This window comes from Antrostomus carolinensis, unplaced genomic scaffold, assembly GCF_000700745.2.
Source record: "Antrostomus carolinensis isolate BGI_N321 unplaced genomic scaffold, ASM70074v2 scaffold11588, whole genome shotgun sequence".
In the NCBI taxonomy this organism is placed as follows: domain Eukaryota; kingdom Metazoa; phylum Chordata; class Aves; order Caprimulgiformes; family Caprimulgidae; genus Antrostomus; species Antrostomus carolinensis.
This window is the reverse complement of record NW_010332325.1, coordinates 10,244-30,172: the sequence shown is the minus strand read 5'-3', so window position 1 is coordinate 30,172 and position 19,929 is coordinate 10,244. Positions and strand designations below refer to the sequence as shown.

At 37.3% G+C, this 19,929-nt stretch overlaps 1 protein-coding gene across 1 annotated transcript in view; it reads right to left on the bottom strand.

The window, feature by feature from the left end:
- Positions 1 to 1,771: 1,771 nt before the first annotated feature.
- The window catches only part of LOC104529234 (multiple C2 and transmembrane domain-containing protein 1), a 22,682-nt gene continuing 4,524 nt past the window's right edge, over positions 1,772 to 19,929 (bottom strand). Inside the window, exons 2-7 of the mRNA XM_010173479.2 lie at positions 19,104 to 19,197; positions 6,905 to 7,007; positions 4,658 to 4,760; positions 4,136 to 4,237; positions 3,709 to 3,783; positions 1,772 to 1,897 (exon numbers count right to left, since the gene is read on the bottom strand). Of these exons, the coding sequence (XP_010171781.2) occupies positions 1,772 to 1,897; positions 3,709 to 3,783; positions 4,136 to 4,237; positions 4,658 to 4,760; positions 6,905 to 7,007; positions 19,104 to 19,197 (603 nt within the window). The remainder of the gene's footprint in view (positions 1,898 to 3,708; positions 3,784 to 4,135; positions 4,238 to 4,657; positions 4,761 to 6,904; positions 7,008 to 19,103; positions 19,198 to 19,929) is intronic.

Sequence of the window (19,929 nt, the reverse complement as noted above, 5' to 3'; positions counted from 1 at the left end):
TATATATATGTATTAAAATAAATATCAGGAACACATTTCTACTGCAATACACCGTAACTACAATAATAACATCTACTCACTACCTACCTCCCTGCTCAAATTCTGTGTTTTATGTATTTCCATCTACCTATTACAATACTTTAATTTCTTCTGTGATTGGAAACAATTACAATTTAACCAGAACACAACTTCTTCCATGGCCACAGCAGCACACTGTGAGAAAAAAATTATTTCATTTGCCCCAGGGAATAGAATGTCTTTCCATTTCCCTTTCCTCCAGTGGTAACAGGTGGGTGTACCACACCTATATTAAAATCAGACTTGGACAAATGAGTATTTCTTAACTGGAGATGTAATAGTTATGTGAACATTTGAGTTTCCCATTGAAATCCGCATTTTCCTGTGATATTTTGATCATTTTAAACTGAAATAATGACAAATCATCTTTCTAAAGTAAACAGTAGCACGTACACTTCAGATTTTTGCACATAGTGTGGTCACTACAGACATCAGTAAAAGTATAAAAGCCCTGGGAGTTTGAACAGCACATCTGTCTCCTGTAGTCCTGATGAACACTGCAACCAAGGACCGACAGCTTGCTGCCATCCTTTGATAAGCTACAGCAGGGTTTAACAACTCACTCAGTTGAAACTGAGCTCTGATAGAAGAAACTTCCTGCAAAACAACGTGATTTAGTGACACGCAAAAGTACCCCATTTTACTGCTCCAGTGCAGCCAGTTTCAATACTTAGATTTCTCCAAATTTTGAGGCACCCAAGCTAGAAGCACTGTCACCAGATTCCTTCTATAATTATTCAAAGTAAGACCAAAACCTTTCCTTGTTCATATTTACGGTGGAGAGGCCCATAACTTCAGTATTTCAGTCAACTTAATAAATTTAGATGTTCCAGAAAGTTTTTCCATGCATACATTTTTACTCCTGGTGGAACCCCCTCAGGCTAAGAGCAAACCAGGACTCTGGACTTCTTTGTAGCTCATATTTTTATGGAAATAAAAAATACTCATCTGGGAAACACAATCCAAACTATTATTATACTTGGAATTTTCCAAATTTAACAGGAAAATAAAGGTTGATATTAGTGAAGCTAATGTTTATGGAGAAATAGCAGTTTCATTTTTATCACTAAAAATGAATTCACTAAAAACTAAACTATGATCAGAGCCTGAGGTCTAAAAGGTACTAAAAGTTTGTTTGTATTTGTGATTTTAAAGTTGAGGTTTTAAAATTTTGTTCTGTTTTGTGTTTTAAACCAAGAACACTAAATTGCAGTTAAGAAGCAACTATCTGGGTACAGATCTTTGTACTTCTAAAAAAGTTATAGTGTAAGGTGTCTTTATATGTGGAGGACAAAATAATACTGATTTTATATTCATGATACATAAAAGCATTCATGAAATATTCTAAATAAGTATTAAATATGCAATATACAAGGGAGCCAAACAGAATTTAACAGAAGTAGTGTGAGAAGCTCAAGATGTATCATCCATAGTTCACTGACTGTATTTTGAGTTGTATCACTTGCTTAGGTTATTTGTACGATTGTAAATTTAAAAAAGAGGCCTGTCTTGTTTGTGTGACATTTTAACTTAATTACTTCTTTTTTAAAAAGTGAATAAACATGATTTGCGATATCTTCATAACGCAAAGTTTTAAATAAAAAATATTAGAACCCCTCCCCAATCAATACTGTATTATATCTCAGTCTAGAATACAAATACACCAGGACGATTAACAATAATATAAAGAAAATCATACCAAAAAAGCAGCAAGACTTCTTGGGGGAGAATCCCAGTCAAAGCAACTGCTAATGTAGTAGGCGGCACTGATGAGCACCATGACACAACGCTTCATCCGCATGAAGTTTCTTAACAGGAGCTGGTAAAAAGATGAAAGAATGGAAACGTTTCAAAACCCCAAAAGCTTCAAAAGAGGCTCATGCTTACAATATTGTCATTCTTAATTTGGGTGAAGATTGAGAGAGTAACATGTTAAGCTTTCCAGCTCACAAATTGAGAAAGAGAGTTTAAAATTTGAGAGACTTGGCAGAGAGAGAATTTGTTTGTTGTCTCAATTTGTATTTGTTGAATCTAATTCTAAATGGTACACAAATTGTTGTTCAGTTTTAAAAAGCCACTTGCAAAATTTCACTCATGATTTTAGCATTAAGAATTCAGAGTTTTATTAAGTAGGCAAGACCTTCCCCATTCTCAAGTACTTAACACATTTTGGCCTTTCTTAATAGAAAGATGCTGCAGGACACTAAGCTAAAACCATGCAAAATTACTGTTCTAATCTAATTAAGATCACTTGCACCCTTTGCATCCATTTTGTTCTTAATTTGTAACAAATCTGTCTGCTGTGATGTATTTTGAGCACATGGTTTTAAGTATTTATCAAAGTAACTTTAACTGCATACATTCAATGTATATAGAGAGAGATGAGACATAACGGCGCTGGGTTTTTAATTCAGGATGATACCCTTAAATCCTCTAAAATGGTAATATATTTGACCAAAAATAAAAAAGTGAGTGACTTAATGTATACACTGAGTAGCACAGAAAATGCTAGGTAGGTCAGAGACACTTGCTCTTGGAAAACGTGGATGTTTTAAAATGCAATTGCATCAATCATACAAAAAAATTCCCTTTTTTATCCTGCTCTAAGTGGTATTGTGGCAGGGTATCCCAAGCAAGTTAATCTAAAAAAAACCACAACTCAAAGTGGGTATTTAAAGTTTATTCCTCCTGCCATCTGCAAAAATCACAATGCCATTTTCTGTCATGAAAGTGGGGAGCAGAATGAATCTTGACTAAAAGGCCTTGCTGCCTCTTTGCTGGAACAGTCGTGCAAATCGCACCTTCAGCGACTGCATTACTCACAACAGTAAAGAAAGAAATATTCTGTCTCTTAAAATATTTTTAAATTATATACATCATACAACTGATATAAAATTAATCTAGCAGAAAATTTAAATTATTCTCAAGTCTACAAGCTTTCAGTGAAATAAAAAAAACCAGTTTTGAGACCTTTGCCTTTTCACTGCAAACAACAAAAACCTTGTTCCCACAGCCCAACCAAAAGCCCAGTTCTCTCCATACAAAATACATCATTTGTGGAACATGAAAAACTGAATCAGAAGTAGTTCAAGTGGAGAAAAAGATAGGATGTGTGTTTAAATATTTTTTAACAAAACATTAAAACTGTCTGTAGCAAAAATATCCAGAGAAAAAATGAAGAGTCCAGACCTTTGCTACCCACGACTCTCCAAAGTAATAAAGAGTTTTAGTCTCCTTTCACCCCTTACTGACTTAACTTACTTAAAATTTGGTTAAAAGAATGCTGAAAGACTCTCTACCCTGCAACAAATGGAGATCTTTCGGGTCAAGGTTAACAGCAAAAATTTATGCAAGACTTAGTTTACATGCACCTGTGCTATAATCTGATATGTGTGGAACCTGATGGTTTCAACTGTGTTCTTATTCACGTATTTCATGGAAATTAAGCTCCAATTTATAGCGGAGACACAATAAACCCGTGTATTTTGTTTCTGCCTTTTCTAACCTATCATATTCTTTTGTAAACAGGTAATGAAAATGTTATTCTTTACCCTCAGCAGTATGATACCAGATATTTGGATGCTTGATATTAAGGCTTTGGGAAGGGATTAGTGTTTCCTTACTCTTTACCTGTTTAGACAGTCTGTCTTCCTCTTCGATGTACTTCTCTTCTTTGGGCATTAAGGTTTGTATGCTGGCTTTCACCTACGCATTAAAAAAGGTGTGTCAGTATTTCAAGCTTACTCGCTTCTTTACTAATAACACATGCTTCGAAATTTGCAAAAATTATGAAGTTTCAAAGTCAGGGCTGCCAAGCCCACGAGACAGAAACGTACACAGAGGCATGAGTTGCTGCTCCTTACGTTAGCAGCGATAGCAGTGGCAGCAGCAACAAAAAGAGTGGGTGTGCCAGGCAGTGGCAGAAGAGTATTCTGTAGTATACATCAAGGTTTTAGAGAAAATGAGGAATGACAGAAATTCTCTACAAATCAGGAACAAAAGCTTTCATGAAACTGAACTCTTTTAGCAGTACAAAAAAGCCAAAGTTAAGACTTACAGCATTAAAAATCACATCTATTTCAAGATAGATGACCCCCTTTGTTGGCCCTGTCAGCTGCTTGTTTTTCAAGACGTAGGCTTTCTGTTCACCATTTTGAATCTGCAGGAAAAGGACATGACAGCCGTCTGTCTCGCGGTCTCCGCTGAATACACCCCCCCGGTGACCCCTGACCCCCAGCTGCTGAAACTGACAGAGAACCCAAAACAACTGTGGCAAGTCTGACAAGTACCTGTTCATTACCAGGACCGAGTCTGTCAGGAAAAATTAACTATCATGGGATTCAACATGGCTGTGAATTGAGTATGTTAAAATTTTAGTGTTCTTATTACAGACCTTGGTTGAGAAATGACAGACACAGAGCTGCAAATCTTTTTTTATTTTTTTCTTCCCTTCTTTTTTTTTCTTTTTCCTTTTTTTTTTTTTTTTTTTTTTTTTTTTTTTTCTTTCACCCCCCCCCTTCCATTCTCTCTCTTCAATAGGAAAAAATACAGAGCGGTATGTCAGGTGAATGAAACTTACAGACAGCAACGGTATAGCAACTTTGCCTAGAAAGTCAGCGCTCCGATCGCGGTCTTCGTCATAAACTGTCACTTCAAGCACCGAGTGGATGTCTTTAATATTGCTACAGAGGGAGAAGCACACACAGAAGAAAGAAGAAGTCACCTACACCAGTGGCCACCAAGGACAAAAAAACGTGAAAGGTTAGCAAAAACAGACACCTGCCCTTTATTTTTCCAAACCGTGGCAGAGAACAGAACTTAAGTAAACGAGGCATCCCTCCGTAAAGTGCTTTCTAAGGGCTGCAGCGATCACTCGCTCGCTCTGACAGGCTTTCCCTGCAGAAGTTTTCCAAAGGAATGTTGTTTTAAATCTCCTACCTGGGATTTGCACTGCAAGGAGAAGCCAGCGCCGAGCAGCACTGGGGGGAATTTACAGCCAGAAGCAGAGGACTGAGAGCCTCTAAAAAAAAACCTATCCCTTAAACGCTGCTAATCCTTGCAGCAATTCTTACTGCAAACACTGTGAAATCTGTCTGTTTGTAAATGAAAATAACTACGAGCTCTGCAAGCACGTCCTCGCACTGAGAACAACCTCCTTACTTCTAAAATCCTTCGTTAATTACAAATATACAACAGTCGTTACGACGAATTAGGAACAAGCAAATCAAAAAGCTGCATTTTTCAGCTAGTACTATTTTTTTTTTTTTTGCCTGCAAACACTCCACCACCCTACACAACAAATGCCACTGCATAGTGTAAACTCTCAAGTGAAAAATTCACATTCTTTTTATTCAGAGGAAAATAAAAAAAAAATGAATTGTTTGAGAGAGCTCATTTTTGATCAAATGGCTGATCCAGGAAATACGAATACAAGCAAAGCAGTTTAACTTCAGTAAAATACATGCCTCCAGATGAAACTGGATGGCTAGCCCAAAATTAATTAATCAATCTGAGGATAAATAAAACAGTCAATGCAAATATACATAGAAAAGAGATGAAAACTCTCCTTGAAGGTGTTTTGAGTTTTCCTACTTGATTCCTGATTAGTCTTTTGTCCTCTATAAAACCAGGCAGTTTTTTATGCAGAGAACACTGTCGAGCAGCAGAGGTTGATTAGTTATTGGCTCTATTAGTAGATAATTAAAAATAAATTAATGGAGAATTCAGCGTGGTTTTGCAGATACATAAATGAGAACTACGTTAACCAGCTAATGAGAAGTAGAACTGTTTTGAGATTTTATTTCTTTTGTCCTGAGTTCACTCCTGAGAGCTCACTGCAGGGCAAGAAAAACTACAGATGCCAAAGAGATCAATGACAAATTTGGAGGGGGGCGGAAATTAAAATCACTATGTTTTAGATCGTAGGGCAAAACATAGTATTTTCATTTACATTAAAGTGAGGTAAGTGTACACAAAACTAATGCTTTTACTGTTTTTGCAGTGGATTGTTAGCTGATTTCAGCAGCAGAGAAACCTGCAACTGATCAGTTTTCTACTCATTAGTGCCACATTGCAGTCAGATAGAGACAAGCATGGAGAAAAAGAAAGCAACTGAGGAAGACAAATAACAGGAACATTTTGTTTGTGGAAGACTTTTTTCTGTGTTGCCAGAGTCTTTTACTGCATTCAAAATAACAGAAGGATTAAAAAAAAAAAACCCTCAAAGACATCACTTCCCAATAAACTAAATGTTTAAGACTGAGTTTTACCCAAGAAAAGAATTATACTGATTTTACACAAGATGGTATTGTGAGAAGTGCAGTTGGTAAATAGAAAGAACAAGTGGAAAGTATCTGATCATAATTTGGAGAAGTATGAATGCATTTAAAATTCCTTCCTTTATATAGTTATATTATGTTCATTAAAGTTAGCAACCTTGTTTTAATGAAGGTCATGATCATAATCTCCTTTGTTCCACCCAAAACTTCAGGGCCAAATCCAGTATGATGGAAACTCTCACTGAAGGTAGCAGGCATCTGGAGTGCTTAGCACCACCACTCATACCTGGTTTCCAAAAAACAAACTTTGCTTTTTTACCTTTAAAATGCTACCTCTTCTCTATTTTTTTTTTTTTCATATTTTTAATCCTCAAAAAAAGTATTCAGCTGTTTGGTTTAGAAATATGAGTATGTCACCACTATCTCTCCTGAGAATCAGCACTGGGTATTTTTGATTCACATGCACATCCCCTTCAAAACACACCACCCCCAAAAAACAACCCCTAAAACTCAACTCCCCTGTAGAGTCAAAAAATCCAAACACCTACAACGTGAAGATTTTGTTCCATTCCGGATTGAGGTTCTTGTAGACAGTATGTGTCAGCAGTCTGTCATTGTTCAATTCAACTACACAAAACGGGTCACTTTTACCTGTAAGAGAAAATTTGAAACAAAATTCATGAACTAAGAAAACCCACCATGAGCAAGGTTTTAAAAAGAATAGTATTGTTTTTGTTTTTTTTTCCTAAGCTGCATTGTAATTCTCTCAGGAATTAATTCATGGAAGTCCTATGGTGTGCATTATATTCAAGATGATCATAACAGGCTGTTCATCTCCATAATCTATTAACATTCTTCACTAAAATTACATCTTTTTGTCTTTAAGGAAAAAAAAAGAAAAAAAAAGAAAAAAAAATCACCATACAGACTTTTCTGATGAAAAAATCAGCATGTTCCTAAAAGGTGCCAAGCACCCTTCTGAGACAGCTAAAAGAACTTTACTTTAATGGTGCCAATCCTACATTGACTGTAATGATAACATAATTAGAGCATTTTGATATGTAGGAAATGTATTATTCCATATTATTTGTAATAACATAGCACCTATGATACTTATCCAAAGATTACCATGCCCTACATGTTTCACGCTGTACAAAACCTCTTCCTCAAAATCAAAAAGCCTTGAAGACAGTCTCAGATAAAAGCCTAACACCAGAGAAAATGGGCAAGTACAATTAAACAATGAGACGGTATCAGCTGGAATGATGGGCTGTAGTCTCAGCACAGCAGAAGCTCAAATGTGGTTGAGATTTTTTGTATACATTAAAGCACAATGAAGTAGCTTTGCATATATTTACAAGAAGGTCCCTCAGCATCAAAGCCACCACAGGAGAAACTGTGAAGATGCTGCTTTGGAAATGTAATATGTAGATAATAGAAGCAGTATCCTAGACTGGATATGAAAGTTGATTTTTTAATTTTTATTTTTTTTAATTGAAAGAAAAAGAATGAGGAAAGGAAGTGTGTGTGTGTGTGTGGAGGGGGGGCCTTAAATGGGAAATTAGCAGCTTATAGCCCATGACTGCAGGTGAGCAGTGCTCAGATATCAAGCAAAGAGCAAGAAAAACCATCCCAACTGAAAGTTAAGGGGGAAGACATGAAACTTTTACTAAACCTTTTCCTTAGATATCCACAAGGCCAAGGTCTGCATTTGGAAAGGAGAAAGAAGGAATGTAGACACCTTTTACACAACCTGATTTACAACACAACCTGATTAACAACAGCTTGGTTGTGTAAAAAAAAGAAAGGAGCTCTCTGAAGAGGGAGGAAGCAAAAGAAGGGAAGATTGATATCTCCAGGGTTTTGGGGCAACCCTGAAATTTCCTGGAAGCATAAGAAGGTGTTGTGAGGAAGGTCTGAGGAGCAGCTATGATTGGAAGGAGCAGTAAGAAAAACACGAGGGGCACGGTGAGAAGAGAGCTGCAATAAAGGGAAGAAATCACAGTGTGGAGTAAATTATTTAACTCATATTTCAAACTGTGACAGTAATGACAACGCCTATAAATGCTGGCCAAGACAGAGAGATGCTATCCCTCCTATTTTGAATTCCTGCAGCAATTGAAGAGAACAACCTTTGCCTTTAGCACAGAGTAGAAATGTACTTATTATTTTCTCGTAAGGCTACAAGTATGTAAGAAGAAAGGCTGTAGAATGGATTGCTGCTCCCAGAACCCAAGGCAACTCTGTCTGATGTTAAATAACAAGTGAGTTGCATACCATGGAGTGGTTTGTTCTTCTCTCTGGACTTTCTTTGGACAGCAAAGCGTGTGAAAGATATTGAGTGTTGGCATTGGCCTTCCGCAATCAAATCTAGCACACTAAGCAATTGTATTTCATAATGTCTTCAATAATTCTGTAATGCTTTGTCATGCATTACAAGAAGCCATAAATTGAGTAGCTCAATGGGGCTACATTAATGATATTAGGGAGGCATGTAATTTGTTTCATACCTTAAACAAATGACAATGAAATCAATATTTAGACAAAGCTGTCCAAGGGTCACATCTCCCAAACTGCAGTATTGATTCAGACTACATCAGAGGTTAATGTGTATATTATTAACTTTAATGATAAAGAATAATTGTTTTAAACATATTGTGAATTACAGTTAGAGTTGATGTTTATCTTCTCTAGAAAACAATATATATCCCTGAACCTTTCCCATTAAACTTGAAAAATGATTAATTAATTAGTCAACAGAGATGGACATATCACACAGTGTATTGCTACTTCACAAGCCTAAAAGTTGCTAGGAGACCTAAACAATTCATACTTATTTAAGTTCCTTAGGTTTCAGTATTTGAAAAAGAAACAGCTAGAAAATAGTTAAAATAACAAGGCAGAACTGACACAGATTGTCACCTAGTTAGATGATATTACTTTATCTCCTTTTTAAAGTATCATCAATCATATTTGCATATGACAGTGCAATGTGATTTGTGCTTATTAATCATACAGAGACACAAGAAAATGCACTGCAGTGTCTGAAGGCCACCTTCTGTAAACAAAGTATTTACTATTACTAATTTATTATTTTCAGCATCTGTTGACATATACTTTTTCAAGCACTCTCCTTACAGATTTATATGGATATCAATCCACTTAAGAAAGCTAAATAATGTGTGACATTAATCACAGAGGTCCTTGATCAAACCAAAGACAAATAGTTCTCAGAAATAAAGGAATCTGCCTCTCACACTCAACATTTCAAGTCTACCCTCCCCCATAACTTGAGAACAACTGGGTTTGAGACCAAATTGGACAAAAGGAAATATCGTGAGACGGCACAAGGGAAGGCCCAAGTATCGTGGTTGACAAGTAGAAGTTTCCCAGCTATGAACATCCCTAGTGAGGAATACTGTTTTTATCACATGAGGAGGTTGTGAAGATCCCATATGCCAAGTCCTTCCCCATTGCCTATGGGCACTTCTTCCATATGCTAAAAGAACCGAGCTGGGTATCTGAAAGGCAACGCTCTTCACTGACGTGCTAAACATATGGTATGTGCAAACGTTATTTGGGTATCAACCCAAATAAGCCAGCATGATCCAGAAAGACAAAGCTAGAGCAATGTACAAGTACTTGGTGAAGCTCCTATCCATCTGTCATCTTTCAAGTTCTCATTATTAGAAAGAAGAACTGCAATCTTTAACTCTCACTGACAGCCATGGCAACCTGCTGCATGGCAAAAGTGTTCAAAATAATGGGATCATTCCCAATGAAAACCTTAAGAGACCACTAAAATATTAAAAGATTATGCCCTTAGCTCTCCTTGGTCTCTAGGAGGACCAAGGAAATCAAAGAACCTACAACATCTATTCTTATTATTCAAAACCCGTACTTTAAGCACAAGATATACTCTAATCAATGCAGCCTCAGACAACTTCTGTCTAGTTAATGCAACTAATAATTTCAAACAAGACATACATAAATGGTTTTCCTTTTTTTTATGTAAAAAAGAACCACATATGTTCAGAAAATCATATGCTGTCCATCTAGCAGTTCTAAAAGCACACTTAAAAACTTTTCACTAGACTTGTGCTGCCTAAGCTCAATTACATCATCTTAAATGATATTGTCATGAGTACACCTTCCACTACAGACTTGTCCTGGTTTCACTGGGATAGAGTTAATATTCTTCTTAGTAGCCAGAATAGCTGCGTTTTAGGTTCAGTGTAGGATCTGTTATGAGAATGTGGATAAAGTACTAATGTTATTAGTTGCTGCTGGAGCTCAAGACCATCGTGTTTGGCTGTTCACAGCTGCACTAGGACTGGGAGGGAGAAGCTCAGTGAAACCCAGAACTGGCTTTTGGATGTGCCAATGAAATATTCCAGATCATTTCACCTCATGTTTAGTGTATTAACCAGGGTTGACCAGAAAACGGGGGTATTGTCTCGGGGATGGCTCGGGCTCTCACTCTTCCATGGTTTGGATTTGGGGACTGTCTCTGCTCCAGGATCACTGTCTGGGACAGGCTGGGCACTGGTCGGCGGGTGGTGAGCAACTGTACTGGGCATCACTCATTTGTATATTCTGTTATCACTGTTATCATTATCACTTTATTTCAATTAGTAAATTGTTCTTATCTCAACCCGTGAGTTTCCTTGCCCTTTTCCTTCCAATTCTCTCCCCTCCCTACTCCCTGGAGGGGTGGGGACAGTGATAGAGCAGGCTGTGTTTGGCTGCAAACCAAAAGGGTGAAACCACCACAAGACTAAATCACAACTGTCATATATCGCTGTAAATAACCTATTATGTGTCACGAATTCTACCCAAATCTCTGTGTCTGCCCAGGATCTTCCAACTAGCTCCCTGCTACATGCCTTTTGTAGTCCTCCAGCTACTGTTCCAGTGACTTTACAATGCTATTGATCAGGAGGACATCCACAAATTGCTTCTGCATGTAGCCCTAAATGTGTGCTCAGTGGTGCAAATCAGACAACCCACCACCTGCTTAGGGCACTTAACACATTAAGAGCATTCTCCCAGCACAACCTAAACCAACACTCAGGATTCTGAGCAATCAGTGGGACTAATCCCTATTACACCTAGCACTGACTGAAGGAATCCATAAGTCAAGTAGGTGGTAAAAGCAGTGAAGCACAACCTCCCACTGCCTGAAATCAGACCTGCAGTAAACCTCAGTGAGAAGTAAAACAAATCTCATTAATCCATTCTGTTGCTGTATCATCTCATGCTTTTTGGACTCTATTTATACAGTCCTGTGGGCTCCTGAAATTACAGAAATAAAGTGATAATTTACATAATACACATAATAATCTGGAATGGAAAGCAACTTCTCTTTTGATGGACTCCCACAACTTTCTTCTTCCTTTATCCATTACAGACCTGGACAATCTGAGAATGTTCCCTAGAAGGAAATCCACTTTGTAATGTAAACTACTACTGAAAAAAAATGAAAGAACCACTTTTGAAGCTTTCCATTTTATTCATAATACCACATGTTGCATCTAGTTTGACAGGTGCCCTTGTTTGAGCTATGCTGCATTGCATTTAATCTTTAGACAGTCGGTGAGACTAGAGCACAAACTTAGACCTAAGTAAAGTATTTTACTTCAGTCAGCACTGAACCCTTGTGAACTGATGTTCTAGGGCTGGTGGACCAGTCTCAGACATGTGTCACTGCAGCCCGTCTTCCAGGCTGGAGGATAGCTGGACTCTGTCCAGTCTACTGGGTAGATGAAACAACAAAACTTTGGGCTTCATCTCAAATTCAATTCCAAAAGTACTGCTTTTTTTTTTCACAAGAGATCAAATGACATATGACCATTTTGGATGCAAGTATCTTTGTATCTTTTGTTTGTATAAATATGAACTTTACCTGAATATTAGAGGTGTCAAACTGCAATACTGTATAATTCATATTTCTGGGTAAAATAAATAGATATGTCCTTCAATGGTCTCTGAGGGGGAAGTTGTCCAATACATTTTTTTTATTCTTGGCAGATTGTTTTCCTAGCAAAAATTCTTTTTGGAGCATTGCAATTATTCTGAACGGGGACTTCAATGCAACATAATTACACTTTTGTACTCACTTTCGAGCTCCACTTTTACACAAATAGGAGTTTTTCTTCATGAAAAGCCAACAAAGCTTAAATTTACATTTCTTACTTGCTATGTTCTGTAGAAGTTAAATTGTGATGTCCTTCTATTATTAAACTTAATTAACTACATGCATTCGTCTCCAGAAAACTGCAAGTCATCTGCCTATTATTCAGTCAATGTTGTAAAAAAAGAGACTTTAGTAAACAAACATTTGGAAACATTGATATATTATGCAGTAAGATGACTCCCTGTTTTAGACAGGAAAGAAACACCTGCGTACAGTCATAAACATTATGCTTTTCTGTTGTCAATCTTTGGAAATCCAGTTTGTAGGAAAGAAAATTAAAAAAATCAGAAAGACCATCAGTTATTGTAGAACGACTCTTTCTTTCTTAATCAGAGCTGCCATGGACTCTTACAAGGAACTACCACTGATGCAATTGCTTTTCAGAGTAGATGCAAGGCAAGAAGCATATAGCAAGACCTACCTATCCCCTGAAAAATTATGGCACCTCATAAGGATTAACTCGCAAGGGACACCAGAGAGCATGGGGCTAGCTCCCCAGGAGCCCTGTGGAAACACTTCTGCCATGGCTATAGAAAGTATGCATTGCTTTGGTGTACGTCTAGAGACACAAATAATTTCCTAATTTTGTTTCTTCAGTAGTTTTCCTAACAGGGGGAACCATGTGGCAGGCTAAATATAGATTGGCTTTTAACATTTACCTGCCATTGATCAATCAAAGTTATATAATCTGATAGAAAGGCAACTCCAGCTTTGGCTGGAACATGACTTCAAGCCAATCACTAACTTTATTCTGAACTAAGCACTACGTGAATTTTGCACTGTTCAAATCCAAACTGAACTAGAATCACAGAGACTCCTAAAAACATTCTGGATAGTTTAAAAATGTAACCATGCCATTTCTACTTTCAAAAGCATTTGCAAACCACAACTTGGCAAAGTTCAACCAAGTTTTAACGAGGTTATGAAAGCTGAGATATTGTTTGAATATTTCATAGGCTATTATGGTTCTCCCCTACTGCTGGCCATGCCTCTGCATTATGGATCTAAAGCCCCACAGCCAAAAAAAGAAAGACCTTTATTTTTTTGGAGGGGGGAAGACAAGACAGCCAGTTCATGACTCTGGGGGGCAGTGCCACTCATGCAGACGCTAATGTCACTAATGTTGTTCCAAGCTCCCTGCCAGCCAGCTGCTTGCAACAGAGCACTCGGTCTGACCTTTGGCCAGGCGGAGGAATGGCTCAATAGCATGAGAAGCTGCCTTATCTAATGGATTAAGTACAGGACCCAAGCCAAATGCCAGCTTTGACAAGGACTTGCTCTGTTGGCCTTAGCTGAGTCAGTTAACCTTTCTTAGTTTTCCATCTTTAAAATGGAAATGATAATTTCTCTTTAACGGCGTTGCTGCAAGCGCGTTGCAACGGACTGGTATCACGAGTATCTTAACAGGCAATTCAGTCTAGTGCCTCAACTCATTTCCACAGAATATTTACAGAAAAAAAAAACCAAACCCAAACCCCAACAACAAACCATTAATAACCACAAGTCATCCTTTCACTGTATATTTAAATCTAAATGCTATGGTTAACCAACATATTTTAAATCTTAATTTTCCTAATCCTGAAGTCTTTTAAATCCTGATTTTCCTAATCCTAAAGTCTTTTAAATCCTTATTTTCCATTAATATCCTAAAATGGCTACTTTCTTTAAAGACAGTAGTTTTGCAGTACAAGATACTGGAAGGTAACCTATATAGACAGAAGGTACAGATAAGATATACAGATAGGTGAGATTTTTATCTATCATAGAATACAGCCCATCTAGTAGATTTCCATACTTTGTGATGATAATTCAAGTGTATATTGAAATCTGGTTGCACTAATTGACAGAGCAAATTACTTTTGGAACCATATTTCCAAAGGGCCTCTGAATTTATTCCTTCAATTTTACATGCATGGGCTTCCATACCTTTGTGAATTTAACGTTTGTGTACATCACTCTGACATTTCCTAGCATTTGAAGAACAATTTCAAAGACTATTTTTTGCACATGTGGTATTAGGACATTTTAGTAGAACAGGTTTTAGAAAACTCATTTACATTCTGCATATTTAGCCACCTTGGTATCTTCATCCTACTTTCAAGGGCTCTAATCAAAATTTTAACATGGAATTTTCTTAGAAGAGGGGCTGAATTCCAGACATAAAACTAAAAAAGAAAAAAAAAAAATTCTGCCTCATTTTCTATGCTTCGTTTCTGTTCTTCAGAGGAGGAAAAGCCTGAAAAGCTTTTGACTGTAAACCTAAATATCACTGAGCTGTTTAGTAAAATCTGTCTGATATACCAGGTTCTGAAATCACGGTGCCCCCCCACTCCCCTCCAAAAAAAAAAGAAACCAAAAAAACCAAACCCCGCAGACAATTGATTAATAATGAGGTCAGAAATACAAATAAATTTACTTCTAATGAAGACTGGAGACACAGTAATCAAAGTGTTAAAAATTCATTTCATGCACATCTCATTTGCCTCTTAGCTGATATTTATCACATAATTCTGTGAGAAAGTAGAGGCCTAAGATGCTCCAGATAAATGTCTCAATTAATTGTACAGAGGTAGCCCTCTTTGAGCTGAACCAGAGCTGTGAGCTCTTTATTAAAAGCACTATTCTGTAGCCTGTAACCTTGTTCCTTGACTCCTCTCTAGTTTCCAATTTAAACAAGTCCCCATGCGGCCCGCTCTAAAGGGCTTTGTCTCCCTGTCATTGTTAAGAGAGCCGAGGCATCCTGGAAGTGTGAAATCAGACCTCATGAGCTGAACGGTTCCCCAGGGAACGCTGGACCGCGCAGAAGGTCAAAGTCATGGGCTGGACCATCTGAAAGCGTCTGATCGCCGGTCTGTGACACAGCAAGCGAGGTGGGGGCAGGGGGAGAAGGGAGCCAGGGGGCTAGAACTGAACACATCTTAATTAAAGCCCAAAGACAGCAAAACAAACTGTTTTCCAGCCAGGCCGTCAGATGGAGCTTGGATTTTTGCTCCGCTAATGAATCCGAGTGGCTAACTATTGTTCCTTAAAATAATAGGACTTTTTGCTGAAGTTGATCAAACCTGTGGCGCATCTTTTCCCACCCCGCTTGCTTCTTGTCAATAATAAGGCAGAAGGTTTCCAATTTTATTTCGTGGTAGAAGGAAAAGGAGGAATGCATCTGCCCCAGTACAGGAGATGCAAGTGCTGCCTGCGAAGTCTCCACCACAAAACCACCTACACCTCACTCGGCTGCAGAGGGAATACACTTACCCAACTATTGCCCAAACTTGGCTTTCCAAAACTCACATGGGTTAGGTGAACAGAATTAATGTATTAATTTTTTAATATCAAACTGATATAATGAGTCCATTGCACCTTTTGCATCTTTCTGCACCATCAGAATCGTTCTCCGCGCAACAGGACATCACTGTAGGCACGCATGCTGCCATGCCAGGGCTCCGCAAGCAGCTGAACCCTTGACCTCTGCCTGTCTTCCAGAGGAACCCCAAGCGAGCAAAGATGTGGGGAAATGGGAAAAATGTAACCTCTTTAGGTGAAGATTTAGGGAGAAAACAGCTTCATATTGAATAGCTAAAATACAAGAGAAGATTTAAATGCAACTTTCTTCTCAGGAAGAGAAGGAAAAAGAAAACACCACACTCAAACACTCATACATCTTTCCATTTGTTAGATTGTAGTTTCAAAAGAACATATTTAAAAAGATGTGTTTTCCAGGAAGGAGTATTTTTTGTGTGACCACAATTTCCAACAGAACACCAACTTGCACTGGTGGAAGCCCTAAAAATGTGTTTTGACCATGGAAAGACGCTGTTTTTCTGGGGTAATATCCTCATGGATGCAGCAGCTCTCTCAAAGGCGCCGGTCCTGGAAGATGACTTATTTTTCAGCTCTCCCTGAAATCAAGATGAGCTTTCAAGCACTGAATCTCTCAACCCCTCAGCCTCCTCCGTTTCCTAGACTTCCTCACAAGTCAGCTGAGCAAGGAGAAATCTCACTTTGTTCTTTTCGGGTTATTTTTTCAAACCCAGCTACAGCACGTTTGAGCAGCATCCCATTTCCAAACTGGTAGGGCCCATTTCTTCCCTACTCACAACTTCATCAAAATTTCAGCCCATTCTGGCATCTTGTCCAACACACATGTATGTGTGGGGGTTGTAAAACCAAGGCAGGAACCTCCACCCTAAATCTCTCTCTCTCTCTTTTTTTTTTCTTTAAAAAAAAATCTGTACTTTAAGGATCTGAAGTGTCCAACACTGGGCTATTGAGACTGGAGAAAAAACTGCCCTCAACTACCAACAGTTTATTAGGGGCTCAACTGAAGTGACCTACTGTAGTAGCATTCAGTTACTACAAGGCTATGGGCTTTCTCTGTAAAGGAGAAGAATTGAGGGTTTCATTAAAAAGTAATTTGTGCTTTTTACTCATTCATTCAACAGGCGTCTCAATTGCTCTTTATTCACACAGAGTTAATACAGTATTACAATGCTGCTCAATGAATGTGTGGTAACAAAAGAAAAATTTCACATTTTGAAAGGGGAAAAAAAAAATAAAAATCCTTGCAACTGTAGTAAGATTGATGAGTACTTAAAAGATTACAGAAATCTTTTTCCGTCTATGCTTATGCTTAATGATGGAATAGTAAGGATTTTTAAAATCCATTCAGCCCAAACTAATAAATTTTATTACTTCACATGAAAAGATTCCTGAAAGTGAAATGGGATACGTTCAGCAGACAGGAAACAGAGCAAACCACACAGGTACTACACAGGTGTTTCAGCTACTTTTCAGACTCAGGGGAGGGCAAAAGATTAACTCTGAAAAAAACAATACAGTAAGAAGAGCAAACTAGTCCTTAGTTTTTACTCACACAAGCAAACCTGAGTTGTGTAAGCTACACCACTGATGACAGCGCTCTCCACACCGACTAATAAGTATTGTTCAGTCGCATAAAGGTGGTTGGTCAAGTTGTACATAATTTTTTTGCAAACATGATTTATTGACAATCACTAAATAACTACTTCTGCGTTATTTCTAAATATTACTATTCAAAGTTTAATCTGAAATCAATGATCCATACTTGCCCACAAGTTACTAAAAATAGCTATGAATTACTACAGTAGTTAATAAAAACTCTTTCTCCTCTTTTCACAATACCAGGCATTTTTGTCCAAAACATACAAAGACTTCTGTCACGCCTGGAATGCAGAGACATCTTACAAAAAACGTATAAATGTTTTTTCTTGTTAATAAACAAAATAGGTGGGACATGGGAAGGTATTGAGTGTTCTTCCCCATCTTCCTGACCGCTGCTCTAAACACAACGTCTGAAAATTCTCGGTAGCTCGGTACATCTTATAATTGAATCAAATGTATTTCCAAAAAATTTGTTCAACCAGCACAAATGACATGTTGATCTGGAAAAGTCGAAGAGTGAACGAGGTCAGCGACTGAATTATCCCATTTGCTCCTGAATAACTTAATCTCTCTCTCTGTTCAGACCACATTGGATTATAAGGTCAAAGCAGAGTGAAGAATCTTTAGAAGTATTTCTCCAGCCTCCTCGAAAATAGAATCTGTTATTTTGCGTGCCGCAAACTGGATGATCAATTCCAGCAATAAAATGTTTGCTTTGTTACCTTGTCTGAGAAAAAAAAAAATAAATACTGGTACTCACACTAATTTACAAAAAAACTATTAAAAAGTGAGTATGCTGCTATCTATCTACATCTGCTCCTGTAACAGAACACCTATGTCCAAATTGCAGCTACATTACTATAGTTTCTTTCTTTTTCCTTTTTATTTTTTTTTTATGCAGAGATGGTTATTTTCTGACACAGAACAAGCTCATTTTGCTCCATTCAACCTGTGCAGTGCGAAGGTGATTGTAACTACAGGAGATAACTTGGACATTTCTTGAGAAATATGGTCAGTATGGCTGAAATGCTTTTTCTTTATTTTGAAAAACAAAATGTTATATTATCCACTCAGCGTATAAAACTTAAAATAGAAAATACCAACTAATTTCATACTTCCCTTCTCAAAGAGACAAGCAGTAGTGGGATGAAACTGCATTTATTTAAAATGTCTGAAACCAACATCAGCCTTGCTAAATATCTGGCAGATATCAAATGCTTCTTTTGGCAAAAATCTTAAATTATTATCTAAGTCTACGACCTTTCATTTGTCCTGTCTTCTGGAATTCAGCTTTAATTCAGATAATTTTGTATATTTGTATTTATTAGAAATGGAAGTCTTTTCTATGTATTTTTTTTTCCAGGACCTCTGATGGAGAAAAAGGTGTATTTCACCCTTCTGGGAAATAACCTATGTGGGGTTCTGCTAGCATTAGAATGAGCTGCTGCCTTGCTTACAAAAGTTTTGTTTGTTGGAGGATTTTTTCCCTAATAAGCAGAAAGTGAGACTGTGCAAACAGAAAATAATCTTCACAGAAAGTTCTGTTTTAAACGTTTTTGGTTTTTTTTTCCACTTCTAAAAGGGCCCAGTCTTACTATGTTATTTACTGTCACAGAAACCAAATGCATCCTTGCCTGTGACATCAGCTGCCATCAATGCTTCTGCCCTGATGACCTTCACCTGAAGAAATCCCACATCCTTCATGTTATGGAACATCATCATTGGACTCTAAAAAATAATAAAAAGAAAAATAATTCCGTATTGCAAAAAAGACAAACCAAAAGCAATATTAATAGTCCTCTCCCTAGCCCAGATATAAGTTAGTGTAATTCTAACTTACTCATACTTTTAATTATTATTTTCTGAAGAATGTACAGTTGCCAGCATTTCTTACAGTATTTTGCAACTCACCGATGAAATATGCAAAGGAGAAATAGAATATGAATGACTAAATATAACACTAACTCTACTGAATCAATCCCCCAATAATACATGAAAAACTGACAAAATTTTAAATTATGTTGTATTAATAAAATTAAAACAAACAATGAACCACTTCCTCTCTCTGAGTACTTCTGTGAGATCTGTGTTCACATTCTCCCTTTGATGGGTCCAATAATATTTTGAACAGTGAACAATACTCAATATTGTTTTTGTTGTAGTCAACCATTATGTAGCAATGCTATAAGCTTATATATAGCATACAAGCATTTATAAGCTTGCATACAGCTTGCAAATAACGAGCAAAAACAATGAGAAGAGGATTATAACAAGTCTGTAATTTTCATAATAATCACGTGCAAAAAATATTTTTAAAAAATTAATTAAAAGATGTTTCTAATTCCATGGCAGAAAGCTCTTACTATAAATATTTTTGACATAAATTTCTGCAATATCTACATATACTAAAAAGAGGAAGAAGAAATCAACGAGTAGACTAACACCTGTATTTATTCATCC